General features: G+C 44.4%; 1 protein-coding gene across 9 annotated transcripts in view; it reads right to left on the bottom strand.

Annotated features, from left to right (window-relative positions):
• Window positions 1–19,677, bottom strand: part of ZMYND8 (zinc finger MYND-type containing 8) — a 190,857-nt gene that overhangs the window by 76,869 nt on the left and 94,311 nt on the right. For 8 of the 9 annotated variants that reach the window (XM_082272167.1, XM_082272174.1, XM_082272175.1 and 5 more), the window contains 4 exons: window positions 16,652–16,870; window positions 8,846–8,959; window positions 6,903–6,995; window positions 5,546–5,633 (listed from right to left, as the gene is read on the bottom strand). In XM_082272167.1, coding sequence (XP_082128293.1) covers window positions 5,546–5,633; window positions 6,903–6,995; window positions 8,846–8,959; window positions 16,652–16,870 — 514 coding nt within the window. The remainder of the gene's footprint in view (window positions 1–5,545; window positions 5,634–6,902; window positions 6,996–8,845; window positions 8,960–16,651; window positions 16,871–19,677) is intronic. The other variant, XM_082272173.1, reaches the window with a different exon arrangement.

The following is a 19,677-nucleotide window of genomic DNA, read 5'->3' on the forward strand; positions in this document are numbered from 1 at the left end:
GGTTTGCTTTTCCACTAAAGTAGTACTAAAGTAAGTGGGTGGGATAACAAAGATTCTCTCACCAATCAGTGGCTAGCAGTGACAAACAGTCAGCTGCATGCAAAGGATTGTGGGATATGGTACCGGGTATGGTACCTTTTGGAACCACAATCGAGCTGGTACTGTTTTAGAGAGCCGTACCGTTCGGTTCCATGTAGTGGAAAAGCGCCGCCGTACCGTTCCTACACAGTACCATGCGGTACCAGCAATGGAAAAGCACAAAAGCGAGCCGAACCGTTCGGTTCCATGCAGTGGAAAAGCACCAGGAGCAGGTGGAACCATCTCTAAATCATCTGTTCTATAATTTACCATCTGAAAATCTTACCATCTCCTCTACATTTATAGCTTACATGAGACAGATACTGTCTTTTGACTCCCACACTGTACTTCTGTTTAGGAAGAACAATCACATACAGTGCCTTGCGAAAGTATTCGGCCCCCTTGATCTTTGCAACCTTTTGCCACATTTCAGGCTTCAAACATAAAGATATAAAACTGTAATTTTTTGTGAAGAATCAACAACAAGTGGGACACAATCATGAAGTGGAACGAAATTTATTGGATATTTCAAACTTTGTTAACAAATAAAAAACTGAAAAATTGAGCGTGCAAAATTATTCAGCCACCTTAAGTTAATACTTTGTAGCGCCACCTTTTGCTGCGATTACAGTTGTAAGTCGCTTGGGGTATGTCTCTATCAGTTTTGCACCTCGAGAGACTGACATTTTTGCCCATTCCTCCTTGCAAAACAGCTCGAGCTCAGTGAGGTTGGATGGAGAGCGTTTGTGAACAGCAGTTTTCAGTTCTTTCCACAGATTCTCGATTGGATTCAGGTCTGGACTTTGACTTGGCCATTCTAACACCTGGATATGTTTATTTGTGAACCATTCCATTGTAGATTTTGCTTTATGTTTTGGATCATTGTCTTGTTGGAAGACAAATCTCCGTCCCAGTCTCAGGTCTTTTGCAGACTCCATCAGGTTTTCTTCCAGAATGGTCCTGTATTTGGCTCCATCCATCTTCCCATCAATTTTAACCATCTTCCCTGTCCCTGCTGAAGAAAAGCAGGCCCAAACCATGATGCTGCCACCACCATGTTTGACAGTGGGGATGGTGTGTTCAGGGTGATGAGCTGTGTTGCTTTTACGCCAAACATAACGTTTTACATTGTTGCCAAAAAGTTTGATTTTGGTTTCATCTGACCAGAGCCCCTTCTTCCACATGTTTGGTGTCTCCCAGGTGGCTTGTGGCAAACTTTAAACGACACTTTTTATGGATATCTTTAAGAAACGGCTTTCTTCTTGCCACTCTTCCATAAAGGGCAGATTTGTGCAGTATACGACTGATTGTTGTCCTATGGACAGAGTCTCCCACCTCAGCTGTAGATCTCTGCAGTTCATCCAGAGTGATCATGGGCCTCTTGGCTGCATCTCTGATCAGTCTTCTCCTTGTATGAGCTGAAAGTTTAGAGGGACGGCCAGGTCTTCGTAGATTTGCAGTGGTCTGATACTCCTTCCATTTCAATATTATCGCTTGCACAGTGCTCCTTGGGATGTTTAAAGCTTGGGAAATCTTTTTGTATCCAAATCCGGCTTTAAATTTCTCCACAACAGTATCTCGGACCTGCCTGGTGTGTTCCTTGTTCTTCATGATGCTCTCTGCGCTTTAAACGGACCTCTGAGACTATCACAGTGCAGGTGCATTTATACGGAGACTTGATTACACACAGGTGGATTCTGTTTATCATCATTAGTCATTTAGGTCAACAATGGATCATTCAGAGATCCTCACTGAACTTCTGGAGAGAGTTTGCTGCACTGAAAGTAAAGGGGCTGAATAATTTTGCACACCCAATTTTTCAGTTTTTTTATTTGTTAAAAAAGTTTGAAATATCCAATAAATTTCATTCCACTTCATGATTGTGTCCCACTTGTTGATTCTTCACAAAAAATTACAGTTTTATATCTTTATGTTTGAAGCCTGAAATGTGGCAAAAGGTTGCAAAGTTCAAGGGGGGCCGAATACTTTCGCAAGGCACTGTATATACTAGTCCTACTATACTATACTAGTCCTACTGAAGAAGTCACGCGTATAGGAATGAAATTATGTGATGGTGACGGCATCACGCTGCCGTTCCGAATTTGCTGGGTTGAGCAGTGAGAGACTGGTATACATAAACAGATACAGTGTTTCCCCCGAAGCCCTACCCGAAAATAAGACCTAGTCTGATTATCGAGGAGGGCTGCAATATAAGCCCCACCCCGAAAATAAGCCCTAGTTTAAAGTGTTTGAAAAACCCTAGAATCCACTCTTACTGTTTTTTTTTTAAATGTCCAATATGTGTGTTTCTGTATTATATTTGTGTCAAATACCTTCGGTTCAGCGCCGCTCAGCACTCAGCTGATCTCCTGCTGCTCTCCTCCTCTTCTCCCAGCTGTCAGCGGGGGATCTCAGCCCCTCCCCTCTGCAGTGCTTAGAGCAGGGATCCTCAAACTACAGCCCTCCAACTGTTGCTGAACTACACAATCCATGAGGCATTGTAAAACTCTGACATTCACAGATATGACTGGGCATGATGGGAATTGTAGTTCCTGAACAACTGGAGGGCCATAGTTTGAAGACCCCTGGCTTAGAGCATACAGTAGAAGAGAGCTCCTGTGGGTTACGGAAGTGCCGAGCAGCACTATAACTAAGGTATTTGGCACAAATATAATACAGGAACACACACATTGGACATGATATATTAAGAGAACAGAGCTCCAGGGAGGTCACAGAAGGATGTTGTTCTCCTGAAGAAGTCACGTGACGGTGACGACACGAGTTGGGCAGCCGACTGATACGGAAGTGTTGCCGGAGAACAAGCCGGCCCGGACATATAGATTGCTGGATTTGTACATGTGAGTGCTATATTGCGTTTTTTTAATAAATATACCACACTATCGGAGCCTCCTCTTCTCCTATTCACCCCCTTGCGAGCCACCTCTCTAGGACCATTCATAAACGTCAGGAGCAGAGAGGATACCGGCGTCTATTGACTACCATCGTGAGCCCCAAGAAACATCCTGGCACGAACTACAGGACCTGGACACATCCCTCTCGCTTTACATGCTGTCCTTGCAGATGTGAGGTAAGGATCTAGTGCAGCCAGAACCACTGAGGATTACTTCAATGTGCTAGTCATCTATTGTCTTAGCTTTCTGCTTTCTCCCATCCCCTGCCTGGATGAGGCTTCTCCATGCAACAGAGACAACATGTGCTTTTATTTTGATTTATCTGATTAGAGCCCTGTGAGGCTCTCCACCAGATAGGTTCTTTATTCGCCCTGATTTACTTTTTTGGTTAATACAGTTAAGAGTCTCTGTGCTTTGCTGCTACTCCGCATCCACCTAGAAACTGTGGTTTATCAGATCGATTGTCACAAGATGAAGATTTAATGTAATAATTATTGGTGTTTTCATTTATGCTTGCACCAATGTACTAGTTTATATTGGTGTCATATTGATTCTTTTCACCAATTTTTTTAAATATTTTTAGACATTTATATCTGTTTACTGGATGCCACACCACTGTGCCACCTTGATAGATTTATATATTTATTTATTGGATACTGCAGCACTTTGTCACTTTGATAGATCTATGTACTGCAGCACTATGTCAATTTGATAGATTTATTCACATATCTATTTATTAGTTCAAGAAAGCGCAGCACCTTTGTTTTTACACTATTTATTCATCTGTACTACCTCGCCATTTTTATTTATTTATTGGATACTGCAACACTTTGCTACTTTCATCGATTTATATATTTATTGAATACCACAGCACTGTGTCACTTTGATAGATTTATTCACATATATATTTACTACTTCAGAGTAGCGCAGCACCTTTGTTCTTACATTATCTATTTATCTGACATAGGAATTTGTCATTTTGGTGTATGCAGCAATTCTTCCTTTGGTGTCATTTATTTACATTTAGAGCTAGACAGCGCGTGGGTACCCCCCCCTTTTCTTTTAGGTACCACGATATTGCGGCACACAATTGGGCACTAACTGACACTTTGTGGGAACCAGTGACACTAATACAATAATCAGTGCTAAAAATATGCACTGTCACTGGTTAGGAAGCGGTTAACACTCAGGGGTGAGCAAAGGATTAAATGTGTGCCTAGGGAGTGCTTCCTAACTGTGTGGGAGATGCTTTGACTGGGGTTAGACAAGATTTGTGTTCCTGATTAGCAGAAACACAAGATCTTCATCTTCCCCTCTCACAGAACGGCGGTCTGCCTTGTTTACATAGGCATACTGCAGTTCTGCCTCTCCTGAGAAAGATCACCGTGTTTCGAACATCAGGCCTGCCGGACCCACTGATTGGCCCCTGTTGTGTCCAATGACAGCAGGGGCAGGTCACCGGCGGCGCATGCCCCAGTGCATGAAGTCACGTACAGGCAGGGCTTTTATTCAGCTGGAACTTAGTTCCACCACCTCTGGCTCAGGTCCTCTCCTCCCTGCTCACCAGTATCACTTGTAAACACAGAAGTCCGGCCTCTGTGTTTACAAGTGACAGTTTGTTACCCAATGGCTCCCACAGATTGGATCTCCTGAGCGGCTCACGATGAGTGCAGGATGGGGACACTGGGGGATGTAGGTGCCCGGGGTACAGTGTGGATGCTGACACCCCCACTGGATGACCTCCCTGCAAGTGAGAGAGGCGGAGCCACCTACAGTGTGAGGGGAGGTACTAGAGCCGGCTGGGCGCTTCAGCTTAATACAGCAACAAAAGTAAGATATGTGGAAAATGGTGGAGCTTTTAAAGATGGGGGATAGAAGATGGGGCAGTGAAGGGGGGGGGGGGGGTTACATGCAGACGTCAGAGCTGAAGAGGGTGAAAGTGAGATGTGGCTGAGGGATGCAGAGGTAAAACAGCTGTGGAAGAAGGCTGAACTCTGCACGCAGCACACCCTCGAACTCTTCACGTAGTGCACCCCTAAACTCTGCACTCTATACGTAATACACTCCTGATATTTATTGCCCCTTTAAGACCTTTCCACTCTTAGTGAAATTTGACCTCACCCAGTATTTGATGCGGTGTGGAGGGTGTGTGTGGGGGTTGTGGCTGAGTTCCTGCACCCATTTTCTGAGAAAAAAAAGCCCTGCTTACAGGTATGTGATTTTGAGCAGGAGGGCCGCCCTGCCGCAGTATATGTGCATGGGGCGGTCCAGAAGGGGTTAATTGAACAATCTGAAGCTAGAAGCTGATTGGCTACCATGCACAACTGCAACAGATTTTGCACTCTCCAGTTTTAGGAAATCAATCCCACAGCCTCGTTCAAGCTAATTTCACAATATTGATATTTACTTAGTAGACACTAGCGTTTTCTCAGCAAGAAGCGCAGCATCTTTAGATTTAATTTTGCGTTCGCTCCTTTAGTGATAGCAGCTAATTGGGATGTTAATGTAGCGCAACCCACACATCTCGATAACTATACAGAAGACGTCACACTTACCCCCATTGTATATAATACAGTTGTGTAAAATCCATTTGGCTTCTGCCAGGAATGCTTCAGTGCAACCGTACATTTTCTTTTTAACATTCTGCAATTACATGAAAAGGAGACGCTAGATCTTTGTACAGATGGCATCTTCAAATTGCAACACTTTTCAGTGATCTATAGGGCAAGGTGAAAGACTTGTCATGCGACCTTGAGGTCCAAAATTTTGCAAACATGCCATTTCTGAATGAAAAAACGCAAAGTTTTATAGTGTCACATGGACAATTGCGCGGTCGTGCGACGCTGTACCCAAATGAAATTGACGTCCTTTTTTTCCCCACAAACAGAGCTTTCTTTTGGTGGTATTTGATCACCTGTGCGATTTTTGCCTTTTGCACTATAAACAAAAAAAGAGCGACAATTTTGAAAAAATAACAATATTTTTTAAAAAATTTTATATGAAATTCCCCCCCCAAAAAAAAGTAAAAATCTAAATTTTTTAACATTTTAGGCCAATTTGTTTTCTGCTACATATTTTTGGTAAAAAAAAAAAAGCGCAAAAGTTATCGCGTTTACTAACTACGGGAAAGATTTCTGTCATTTTTATTGTTTTTTTTTTAACTAGTAATGGCGGTGATCTGTGATTTTTTTTTGCGGGACTGCGACTTTGCGGCGGACAGATCGGACACTTGACTGACATTTTTGACACTTTTGGGGGGACCAGTGACATTACTACAGTAATCAGTGCTAAACATATGCTCTGTTACTGTAAAAATGACACAGGCAGGGAAAGGGTTAACTTTATTAGAGAGCAAGGGGTTAAGTTTGTCCCTAGGGGCGTGCTTCTAACTGTAAAGGGGTGTGGCTTTTGATGTAACCACAGAGACATACGATCCTACATAGCAGGATCGTATGATCTCTGCTGTTACACCAGGGAGAATGACAGGCGGCTTTGTTTACATCAGCCGCCTGCCTTTCTCCCTCTCCAGCGGGAGATCGCGAGTGACCGGCGGACATCGGAGCCGTCGGTCACTCGCGCGGGGGTGCCCGTGAACGAGTGGGGGCGGAAGCGCGCGCTCGCCCCCCAATTGGCTCGCAGGCGAGTGACGTACCCATACGTCACTTTGCCTGCACGGGGCTGACCGCCGCAGTATATGTACTTGCGGCGGTCGGCAAGTGGTTAATGATGATGCAACAACTCCATAATAATAGCCGTGGTTTTGGAAAGGGAAATCTAACATGCTGATGGTCAGGAGTCTACAGCCTTCTGGCCATGTAGTGTACACGTAGAAAAACAAACAGGTGCTCCTGAGAAAACAGAGGACAACCATGTAGAGGTGCACTTTTGCACACTTTGGCTATAAATACCTACTTTTTCTAGTGTACTGAGATCCATAGGATTAAATATATATTCTGCGTAATCAGGATGTTGCTCCAGTGAAACTGGCTTCTGGAATGGCTCTGTCTGCAAAGAGAAATGAAGATGTATAGAGAACTGATCATTGCACATTCTTCCTGCAAGATAATACATAGAAGTTTCTGTAGAATAAACACAACACACAGATCAAGATAGAAAAGTAAGCAGCAAGCAGACGATCCACATCCACAGCTTTTGTTTCTCATAATCCTTTCTCTCAGTCATAGCACACGCTCGGGCCCACAGCCAGCAGGCTGGATCAGCAATCTTTGAGCATCTCTTTGCCCATTTCCTTTTTCGATCAAGCAGCTTATCGAGGACCAAACCAGAAGTCCTTATCTGCTTGACCTCTGTGGCAGTGTGTGTGTAATAAATAAATAAATAAATATATATATGTGTGTAATAAATATATATAAAAAATAATATTGGGCCGCCTGCCTTTACACGCACATGAACTTTAATGGAATCCCAGTCTTAGTCCGTAGGGTTCAATATTGAGTTGGCTCCACTCTTTTCAGCTATAACAGCTTCAACTCTTCTGGGAAGGCCGTCCACAAGGTTTAGGAGTGTCTATGGGAATGTTTGACCATTCTTCCAGAAGCGCATTTGCGAGGTCAGTCACTGATGTTGGGTGAGAAGGACTGGCTCGCAGTCTCCGCTCTAACTCATCCCAAAGGTGTTTTATCGGGTTGAGGTCAGGACTCTGTGCAGGCCACTCAACTTCCTCCACCACAAACTTGCTCACCCATGTCTTTATGGACCTTGCTCAAGGTCCATAAGGAGTGTGTCTATGGGAATGTCAAACATTCCCATAGACACACCCCTAAACCTTGTGGACGGCCTTCCCAGAAGAGTTCAAGCTGTTATAGCTGCAAAGGGTGGGCCAACTCAATATTGAACCCTACGGACTAACACTGGGATGCCATTTAAGTTCATGTGTGTGTAGAGGCAGGCGTCCCAATACTTTTGGTAATATATTGTATGTTGTCATGTGAGTTCAATCTCTTGAGGGACCATAATGTCACCTGGGTTTATGTACTACACTGTTTAACCATTGGCTTTTGTGAGTATGCACTCATTGGGGTTGATTTACTAAAACTGGAGTGCGCAAAAATCTGGTGCAGCTCTGCATACAAACTAATCAGCAACCAGGTTTTATTGTCAAAGCTGAATTTAACAAGCTAAATATTAGAAGCCGATTGGCCACCATGCACAGGGAAATGTGAAACAGGTGCAACACTCAGAACAGTGGAATCAGTATGCAAGCCTGCATTGGAATCCAAAAGATGGGTGCTCGGGCTCAGGTGTCCTCCAGCCTCCAAAGACTAATGGTACTTGAACAGAAAGTTAGAGCTGGCAACTCCAAGGTCCATGCAAATGACTTGGTACACTATAGTGAGCAAAAAACAGGGGCTTACGCGTTTCGGCAGAAAGCCTTGATCACAGCCGCACCAGATTTTGTACTCTCCAGTTTTAGTAAATCGACCCCATTGGTTTTCATTCCCTAATAAAGTGTTGAAAGTAATGCACTAATTTCTTCCACCCCTTCCGTTTTGTTCTTTTCATGATATCTTAAGATTCCCAGATCTCAAGAGGGTGGCATTGGCGTTGCACACTGGTCTTCAATGAGAGCTGATGGCGACTACCCACTACAGTGTAGTTGGTTCCTCAGGAATCTCTTAGTGCTACGGTGTCAAGGTTGTACCCATAGACATCAGTTGGGGGCAAAATGTGATGAAAAAAGGTGGCCAGGAAGTTGTAAAAGCCCTCCAAAAAAGAAAAATTATATTTATTTATACATACACATATATATATATATATATATATATATATTTATTTATTTAAAAAAAGGAGGAACCGTGGAGTCATGAGAATAATGTCCATGTCAGCAGACTTACCCCTGGCTGCTTCATCTTCTGTAGTGCAAATTTTAGCAAGTAAGAGAGCTGTTCTATAGTCAGCATGGTCATTGCTTTACTCTGCGTCTCTATACATTCTGCTACCGTAATTTTCTGTAGAGAGAATTCAAAAAATATTTACCATCAATAAGAGGCAGACACCATGTATAAAATATAACACAGCACACACTGCTTTCTGGGGAGAAATGGTAAAATGCTTTTACTTCATACAGTAACACCAATAAGGCAACAGGAGCCTCAAACCACTAAAGGCAGGCTGCAACTAGACATAGGGAGACTGCGCCCCAATACCCATGTACACCGGAGAAGATGGCCTTGGGAAATAAGAAGGCTGCACCCCCAATGCCCATGTACACCAGAGAAGATGGCCTTGGGAAATAAGAAGGCTGCACCCCCAATATCCATGTACACCGGAGAAGATGACCTTGGTAAATATAAGGAGACTGCGTCCCATTGCCTATTTACATCGGAGAAGATGGCCTTGGGAAATAAGGAGGCTGCACCCCCAATGCCCATGTAGACTAGAGAAGATGGCCTTGGGAAACAAGGAGATGGTGCCCCAATGCCCATGTACACTGGAGAAGATGGCCTTGGGAAATATAAGGAGACTGCAATCCAATGCCTATCTACACCGGAGAAGATGGCCTTGGGAAATAAGGAGACTGCGCCCCAATGCCCATGTACACCGGAGAAGATGGCCTTGGGAAATATAAGGAGACTGCGCCCCAATGCCCATGTACACCGGAGAAGATGGCCTTGGGAAATAAGGAGACTGCGGCCCAATGCCCATGTACACCGGAGAAGATGGCCTTGGGAAATAAGGAGACTGCGGCCCAATGCCCATGTACACCGGAGAAGATGGCCTTGGGAAATAAGGATACTGTGGCCCAATACCCATGTGCACCGGAGAAGATGGCCTTGGGAAATAAGGAGACTGCGGCCCAATGCCCATGTACACCGGAGAAGATGGCCTTGGGAAATAAGGAGACTGCGGCCCAATGCCCATGTACACCGGAGAAGATGGCCTTGGGAAATAAGGAGACTGCGGCCCAATGCCCATGTACACCGGAGAAGATGGCCTTGGGAAATAAGGAAACTGTGGCCCAATGCCCATGTACACCGGAGAAGATGGCCTTGGGAAATAAGGAGACTGCGCCCCAATGCCCATGTACACCAGAGAAGATGGCCTTGGGAAATAAGGAGACTGCGGCCCAATGCCCATGTACACCAGAGAAGATGGCCTTGGGAAAATATAAGGAGGCTGCACCCCCAATGCTCATGTACACTGCAGAAGATGGCCTTGGGAAATATAAGGAGACTGAGCCCCAATGCCCATGTTCACCAGGGAAGATGACCTTGGGAAATACATACACTGTGTTCCCTGGTTCTTGCACCTCCCCATCCACTTTCCCAGCTCCCTGTAGCCTCACCCCCACAATGCACATATGACGGGGAGGCAGCATGGTACAGAATCGTGCTGCAATACCCTGAGGTCTTCAAGAAGCACTATGAAAAACCTGCTAAAATTGGCTGAAAAGGATTGTATAAAGCTCAGACAAATCCTGAGGAGCTTCTATATTTAGCCCTCTAAAGTGTGTTCGGATCAGAAGGATCAGGCCTCAGCTTGTCAGGAATTTGAAACTGGCTGTAAGCTGGCGGGTTTCAGATCACTGATTTCCTTGGCCATTTGCTAACATATAGGAAAAGATCGAAGCAAGCAGTGAGTGCGCAGTGCACAAATTTATGCAGTAATTAAACATAGTGATTCCCCAGCAGCCAGCTCCACCCGCAGTCTCATGTTTATGGGGCAATTTAAGGACACAACCACTGAGACGGTAGTATATGATCCCAATGGAAAGAATTCTACTTCTACTTCCACTGCTTACTTTTTAATAATGTAATATAACCCCCTACAGATTGGCTTTGGGGACAACCAGGGGACAGACATCTCCTTGCTGAGTTTAGAGGATCTAAAAACATATCCAGACACACTTCTATCCATAAGATTGTAAGCTCCCATATGCAGGGCCTTCTAAATCCGCTTGTATTTTATTGTATTGTAACTTTATATTGCAAAACACTACATAAACTGTTGGTGCTATATAAATCCCATAGATTAATGAAAATAATTAGGGACAACTTAATCCACCAGGACCATTTATACTGCATATTTGTAATAATTATTATGTGATAGAAGAGTAGCATTTCTTACACTAAATAAAAGACTGTTCCCCAGTATGACCAACCTGGACAGAAGAAGCCTCGAGACCTTGTGACTGTCTACATTCTACAAAGTTACAATGTTGCAGCCTCTCACCTTGTGACTGACTACAAAGTTACAATGTTGCAGCCTCTCATCTTGTGACTGACTACAAAGTTACAATGTTGCAGCCTCTCACCCTGTGACTGACTACAAAGTTACAATGTTGCAGCCTCTCACCTTGTGACTGACTACAAAGTTACAATGTTGCAGCCTCTCCCCTTGTGACTGACTACAAAGTTACAATGTTGCAGCCTCTCCCCTTGTGACTGACTACAAAGTTACAATGTTGCAGCCTCTCACCTTGTGATTTACTACAAAGTTACAATGTTGCAGCCTCTCATTTTGTGACTGACTACAAAGTTACAATGTTGCAGCCTCTCCCCTTGTGACTGGATACAAAGTTACAATGTTGCAGCCTCTCACCTTGTGACTGACTACAAAGTTACAATGTTGCAGCCTCTCACCTTGTGACTGGATACAAAGTTACAATGTTGCAGCCTCTCCCCTTGTGACTGACTACAAAGTTACATTGTTGCAGCCTCTCACCTTGTGATTTACTACAAAGTTACAATGTTGCAGCCTCTCATTTTGTGACTGACTACAAAGTTACAATGTTGCAGCCTCTCACCTTGTGACTCCCTACAAAGTTACAATGTTGCAGCCTCTCACCTTGTGACTCGCTACAAAGTTACAATGTTGCAGCCTCTCACCTTGTGACTGGATACAAAGTTACAATGTTGCAGCCTCTCACCTTGTGACTCTCTACAAAGTTACAATGTTGCAGCCTCTCACCTTGTGACTGGATACAAAGTTACAATGTTGCAGTCCATTGGCAGGGAATTCTGAGACCTGCAGTCCATTGGCAGCTGTTTATCTTTTCTAAATATGTTTTTGCCTCTATCACAGGTGTTAAAATCAAACAAATCCCTTTGCTCAGTACATTGGACTCACTCCACTCCCTTCCAGTCCTGAATCCTGGCCGATTCAACAAAACCCAATGATAAGATTCCATATAGGAGCCTCCCCAGCTATGACTGGTAAAGCATGGGGACCCGGGGTTGGGTCACTTCTAACCACAGACTACAAAGACCCAACAGTCTGTTTAAGGCTATGTTCACATTGATTCGACACGAAAGTCACACGACTTCTAAACCGACTTTTCCCTGCAACATCGGTCAGACTTTAATGAACAGGATCTGACTTGAGATGAGTGCAACTTGGGTCTGGTATGGATTTGTTTATTTTTCCAATACATTTTGCAGTGCTAACATTGCCTTTGAGCACAAGTTGCACATCATAAGTCAGATCAGTTAAGATGCTGATCCGACTCGGATACAACTTCAATGATATTCAACGGACCAAAGCCAGACCAAAGTAGTGCAGGAACCTTATTTTAAAGTCTGACCGACACAAGTCAGACCAGTTAAGACTGGTTCTCATAGGTAAACATTGATTGTTACATGCCATTCTACTTGTGCTCTCAAAGTCGGAGCGTATGTGGCACCAGTGTGTACCGGGCCTTATTGGGGGGGGGATTTACTAAAACTGGAGCGTGCAAAATCTGGCACAGCTGTGCATGGTAGCCAATGAACTTCGAGGCTTTATTGTAAAAGCTTAACCACTTCAATACTGGACACTTTTACCCCCTTCCTGCCCAGGCCAATTTTTAGATTTTAGAGCTGTCACACTTTGAATGACAATTACTCAGTCACACGACACTATACCCAAATTCAATTTTTATAATTTTTTTGCGACAGATAGAGCTTTCTTTTGGTCACAGCGAGGTTGATTTACTACAACTGTAGAGTGCAAAATCTGGTCCAGCTCTGCATAGAAACCAATCAGCTTCCAGTTTTTTTTTATGTCAAAGCCTAAAGTGGAACTATAGGCAATTTGTTTTCATTTTGGATAGAGCAAGGAAAGGTTATAACCCCAGTCAGGGTTTTTTTTTTTTGCCATCTGTGTCCTATTGTGCAGATTTTCTTTCACTTCCTGTCCCATAGTCAAACAGGAAGTGAGTGGAAATCCCTGCAAATTAGGGAAATTCCTTGGGGACCTCCAGGTCACCAGAAATAATGTCCCTAGTGGAAGATTTCCCCTCTATTACTTTTCTGTGGGAAAACCCAAAAGTTTGGATTTTCTTTTTTTTTACTCACTTTCAATGATAATGATAAATAGGACAAACAGAGAGGACGAATCCCTTTAAACGGGGGCACAAACAACCATAAAGACTGACCGGTGTTATAATCTCTCTCCACTCTATCCAAAACTAAAAGAAAAATGTTTCCCTTTAGGCCCCTTTCACACTATCCGTCCGTCGGACGGATTCAGTTTTTCTCAGCGGGGGATTGATCCGCCGATGCCCGCTGAGCAGGAGGATGACCGCTGTGTCTCCGTGCTGTGTGCGGAGACACAGCTGTCAGTTCCCCATGCATCTCTATGGGGGAAATCCGGTCCGTTCCCATCCGATCCGCTGGACGGATGGAAAATAGGGTTTCCATCCGTCCAGATTTGACGGATCGGATGTCAGCGGACATGTCTCCGCTGACATCCAATGCCCCATAGGAATGCATGGGGGGACCGTTCAGATCAGCCAAAAAAATGGACAGGCGGATATGAACGGTCCGCCTGTGTGAAAGAGGCCTTAGGCATACTTGCACAAGCTGAAGTTGGAAGCTGATTGGCTACCATGGACAGCTGCATCAGATTTTGCACACTCCAGTTTTAGTAAATCTACCCCAGAGAGTTTCCCATACGCATCCTACAGGCCAGAGACGCCCTCTTAGAACCAGAGAATGGCCGCGAGACCATATATTGAATATAGCGTGGATGGGAAGTGGTTAATTGAACAAGCTGAAGTCAGAAGCTGATTGGCTATCATGCACACCAGATTCTGAGTGCTCCAGTTTTAGTAAATCTCTCCCAATGCATTTTGCTGGTGCTTAGAATACAGAGCAGGGACTTCAGTGACATCAATTCATTTCTTACTATAACAGGTTTACATAAAAAATGAAATACAAACCATGTAAGAGACACAGGAGAACTCCAGTACTGTCATTTCTATTATAAAAGAAAGTCATTCTGGGATTTTTTTTTAATATGCAGTTTCTTCTCATTCATAAAAATAATTGGAAGGTATTCCCCCATCTCACTGAACTGCCACAAAGCCCTCACCAGGCCTACAAATAGCCATACAATGTGTGGCCGCCCCTGCTTGAGGGTAGCCAACTGTTTGGGACATGTTGGAAAATGATCCTCAATCAACTGCAGCCAGGGTGGTGGGTACGCCGTCAGAATGCAATGTCCTGGCAATGGGGATTCCTCCAGGTATGAGGCCAATATTCCATGGTGTGGCACTTCAGTCATTGTCATCAAAAACAGAAATAAAGGGGAAATCTTCAAACTGGGACACTTGCTCCGGTGACATTTGTGTTACCTCACTTCCTGTTTTGTTTACAAGACAGGAAGTAAAATTAACCGCCCCCCCCCCCCCCCCCCCAATAACAGAGTGCAAGAAATAATACTTCTCTTGTGGGCCCCAGGGGTGCACCTACTTTTGCTCTCCTGTGACCCAGATTTAGCAGCTCTAGGCTCTGAAAGGATCCCAACCATATTGTCGAGATCCACCCTGATTGACAGCTGGCTCTGGTTCTCAGTGCAAGGCTGAGAGGCTAAGCCAGCTGCACCCGCCCCCCTCTCCTGTCAGCTCCTCCAGTAAGGACTGGAGGGAAAAGAGTGGAGAGAGGTGACTGCTCTGCGCTCCTAGAAGACCCAGAGCTGAACGATTAGCGGTCATGTGATCAATCAGTACTCGGCCTGGGACAGCTGTTTTCTTTTTTTTTTTTAACCCCATACATTTCCTTTAGGCTCCATTCACACGTGTATGACTCCAAAGTCGTGTGACTTTGGAGTGCAACTTTGAATAGGTGCGACTTGGAAGCGGCTTTGATCATTGGTAATGGACAACTGTTGCATGTATAACATTCAGGTATGACTTTCATGTGACTCAAGTAGCATTAAAGTTGGACCATAGTAGTGCAGGAACCTTTTCGCACATATTTGAAAGGTTGCCCTTGAATACCATGGGGTGCAACTTGTCATGTGACTTTAGTATCAAAAGTCACATGGCAAGTTGCTCAAGTGTTAATGGAATCTTAGAGCCGGTTCACACTACCGCGACCAGAAAGTCGCCCCCTGAAGGAGCGACTTTTTAGCGCGACTTTAGTGTGAATTTGAAGAGACTTAAATAATAGGCGACTTTGTGGGGAATGCCTGGGTAATCTTTTTCTTCTTCCTGGAAAGTCTGATCACAGTCACTTGAAAATAGATAAGGATCCGACTTAGAGGCGAATCCCATTGAAGTCTATGGGCACAAGTCGGATAGAAGTCGTCTTGAAGTAGTACAGGAACCTTTCCTGAAGTCGGAGCGACTTCAGTAGTGCATATTAAGACGACTCTCATTCATTTACATTGAATTTGTAATGACAAGTCACAAGTCGCATCCCAAGTAGGAGTAGTGTGAACCGGGTCTTAAAGTGATTGTAAAGTCTTGTTTTTTTTTTTCTATTAAAATAACACATAGGTTATACTTACCTGCTCAGTGCAGTGATGTCGCACAGGGCAGTCCTCTTCTCGAGTCCCTGGCTGGAGCTCCTGGCCCCTCCCTCCTGTTAAGTAAGCAGCTTGCTATGGGGGCACCTGAGCCGAGCTGAAGCTCTGTGTGTCCATTCAGACACGGAGCTGTCGTTCAGCCCCGCCCCCCCTCTATCTCCTGACTGGCTAACCAAGCTTGATTGACAGCAGCGGGAGTCAATGGCACTACTGCTGTCTCTCAGCCAATCAGGAGAGAGAGGACGCCTGACGCACTTGAGGACATCGCTTGATAGAGAGGGGGCTCAGGTAAGTTAGGGGGGGGGGGGGGCTGCTACACACGGAAGGCTTTTTACCTTAAGGCATAGAATGCATTAAGAAAAGAAAACATTCTGCCTTTACAACCACTTTAAGGCTCCATTCACACTTGTGCGACTTGTCATGCGACTTTGGACACATGAAGTCGCATGACATGTCGCAGCCCATGTATTTCAATGGAAGCCATTCAAATCTGTGCAACTTCAGTTCCTGCACTACTTTGATGCGACCCGAGTGCCATAGACTGCAATGTAAACTCTCAAATTTTGCATCATAATGTTACTAATGCAACATTTATGCTACTGTCAAAGCCAAAAGTCAACAGCCAAAGTCGCATCCATCCAAAGTTACATCAAAGTTGAGTCGAAGTGTTCCCACATTTGATGAAGTGCAATACCTGCTGCTGATTGGTTGGCTATATTCTCAGGAACGACCTGCTTAGCACGTTGTTTGTGTTTTAAAAAGAACGAACTCAGCAAAAGCTAGAAGTCAATCAAAGTTCCTGCAAGTAAAGGGTGTTTTGGCCTTTTTTCTGGATGCTGTAATGAATATAGCCAAGCCTGGAGTTCTCCTGTCCGATAATGAAAGCGTGCTTCATGGCGTGGGGGCCTCACCTCACATTCAGGACAAAACCAGTCACCCTCAGGCTCAGCGTTCAGTTTCAGACACTTAGCGTGATAAACTCTTGGGCAGAGCTCACAGCATAGAACTTGACCTTCTCGGTGACAGACCCAGCAGTAGAAGTCATTGCGCCCGTCCTGCGGTACAACATCAACAGGGTCTGTGGTGAGTGGCTGCTTCATATAGTAAAACGGACCATGTCTTAGCTCTGACTGGAATGTAGGCAAGAGAGACAGGATTGGGTTCAAAACACATGTGCATGGACAAAAGACCGCAACAAAAAATAAATGTCAACGTACAGTAAGCAAATAAAATATTAAAACGACATGCATGCAATGTGAGAAGTACAATGCTTGGCTGACACCATAGTCATCCTTTTACCGACTAATCTTCATCTTCGTACATTGAGCAGATAAATGGTTCCATAGGGAAGATCTATATTAAAGGAGAAGCACGGGGAAAGCTTGTTTGGCTGTACTTCTCCTGTGGATCACAGGAGTGTAAGATCGTTCTGCACTCCTGTGACCCGTTTTCAGCAGACAGCGGGCTTCAGCAAATGTTTTGCTTTTCTTTTCTATTTTAAATTGAATGGGTTGTTTTACAAGTTGAGTGTTAAAGTGGTTGTAAACCCACTTTAATGACTTTTACCTATAGGTAAGCCTAAACTAAGGCTTACCTATCATAGGTGCTGTAAATATCTCCTAAATTTGCACCGTTTAGGAGATATTTATATTGCATACAGCAGATGACGTCATCGGGGCATGCGCTCTGAAGAAACGGCCGCCCGTGCTGTTTCTTCAGGGCCCTGTGCCATGACTGGCGGCTCCCGAGCGCATGCGCGGGAGTGACGTCACACGGCTCCGGCCAGTAATACAGCCAGAGTCCACAGACCCGGAAGGAAGACGGGTGAACATGGATGCGGTCGGCAGCAGGGACAATGCGGGCTTTGTTGCAGGTAAGTGTCAGATAATGTGCTAGTATGCAATGCATACTAGTACATTATGCATTTACTTTGCAGGAAAAAAAGAAAAAAAAAGTTAAGAGATTACTTCCTCTTTCACATATACTTTAACCTGCAGTAGGTACACAGTAATTAACCCCCAGCACAGCACAGTAATTAACCAGGGCAAGGTTTAATAATAGCATGATCCCTGTGCAATTCACATGCAGTTCCTAGTGTGAAGGGGCCCTAAATGTGTGCTGTGCTGTTAACAGGGCCCTAAAGCCTCGTACACACGCCCCGATTGTTGGCCGTGAATTTTCGGCCAACAGCCGATCGGCCCATTGTCGGCTTGTTAGTATGATGATTCCGACAACCGACTGCGACTTTTCGGCCGAACAAAATCTGGTGTGCATGCTATAAAATTTTTGTTGGCCGTCAACAGAACGGCCGATTGTTCGTCAGTCAGTACAGATTTTGGCAGACAAAAATCAGATGAGCAAGACTGGGCATGCTCAGAGAAGAAAAAAACACAGGGAAAGTCACCCATCACATGACATCACTTCTGAAGTTGGTTGTTGTTGGCCGAAAAAAATGTGTGTGCAGTCTAGAGCACATTTCAACCAACACAACACTGGATCGGTCGGCCAACATTCGGTGCGTGTGTACGAGGCTTTAGTGTAAAGGAAAGGGCAGGAATTCGATCAGAGGTGAATTATTTGCTATGAGCAATCACACTGAGCTCCACCAAAATGAGTCATATTGGCAGCAGAATCTGAACTAACTCATGAAAGCGGTTAGATAGTTGAATGCATTTGCAATTTGTAAAAAAATTCAGCCAGGCAATGTACAGAAAAACAAAACAAAACATTTCTTAATGTAGTTAAAAAAAAATACAGAACTAAGCAAATAACACAAGAAAAGATAAAAATGAAAAGTTCAGCAAAATGAAAGCAATAAAATACTGAAATATTCATCAACAACGCATTTCCTCCTGACAGGGCGGGGGGGGGGGGGGGGGTCACACAAGTTGTACCCTATAGATTAAATACAGCCCCCGCCATACTACTTTACTTCCACGCATGAATTGCATACTCCATTCTGATTGATGGAACAATTACACACCAATAAAACACATTGTACTTCATTTTGTAAAAGAGAACATTTACGGATTCATTGTATAAAAAAAAAAAATACAAATGTTGCTAATTTTGTAAAAAAAAGAAGAAGATTTATCAAGAAAGATGCAGAAACTCTCATCCGGCATGTGTAATTTGGCGGCGATTCTACATATCTGTAATCCCAGGCAGCCGGCTGTGACAGTTTTGCTCCTACAAGCTCTGAATGTACCTCTGTAATTGGTATTGTTCTTAGTAAAACATATGGAGTATCAACAATTGGCTTTATGCCCTTAAAAAAAAAAATAAAAGAAATTGATCTCCAGACAGATACAGGAGATACAAAGTCACGCAGCTCTGTATCCATTATTTAGAGCTCATTCAGATGTGCAGCCAAGGGGTGGTAAAAGCAGGAGGTTGAATCACGGTTTTACCACCTGCCTCCCCACAACTGCCCACTTAAGCAAAAGGCATGCAACCGCTCATGTCTGTACACATGCCACAGCCAAGATGCTTTGCTTCACAGAATGGGACCATACAACTTAGGGTGCTGCTCTAGGTTTCCACCCCAATTGTATCTGGTGACCCACAAAAAAGGAGGGGGCTGCCATGGAAATTCCTACCACCATGACCAAGCCCTGTGTGCAGGATGAAATGCGTCGGAGGTTTAGCCTGGATTGAATTGAGGCGGTGTCGCTTTCATCAATTTGACACTCAGGCTCTTTTAGGAGTGCGGCATTCAGGTTTTCTTCCCCCAGTGTTTGGGGCTACACCTGCAGGCATGTGCAATGCATTTGGTTGTGGCACGGTGGGTCAGCATTTTCAGGTTTACAACAGATGGTGAGTAGGAAACACACCGCCTCTTAACGGTTTGTCAAAGACCCTCTGAAAAGCGATCCATTGCCTTTGAAAAGGGAGGCAAGAGCCCATAATGTAATTTTTAAATGCAAGCAGTTGAAGT

The sequence above is a fragment of the Pelophylax lessonae genome (genome assembly GCF_965119305.1).
Source record: "Pelophylax lessonae genome assembly, chromosome: 11".
Lineage (NCBI taxonomy): Eukaryota > Metazoa > Chordata > Amphibia > Anura > Ranidae > Pelophylax > Pelophylax lessonae.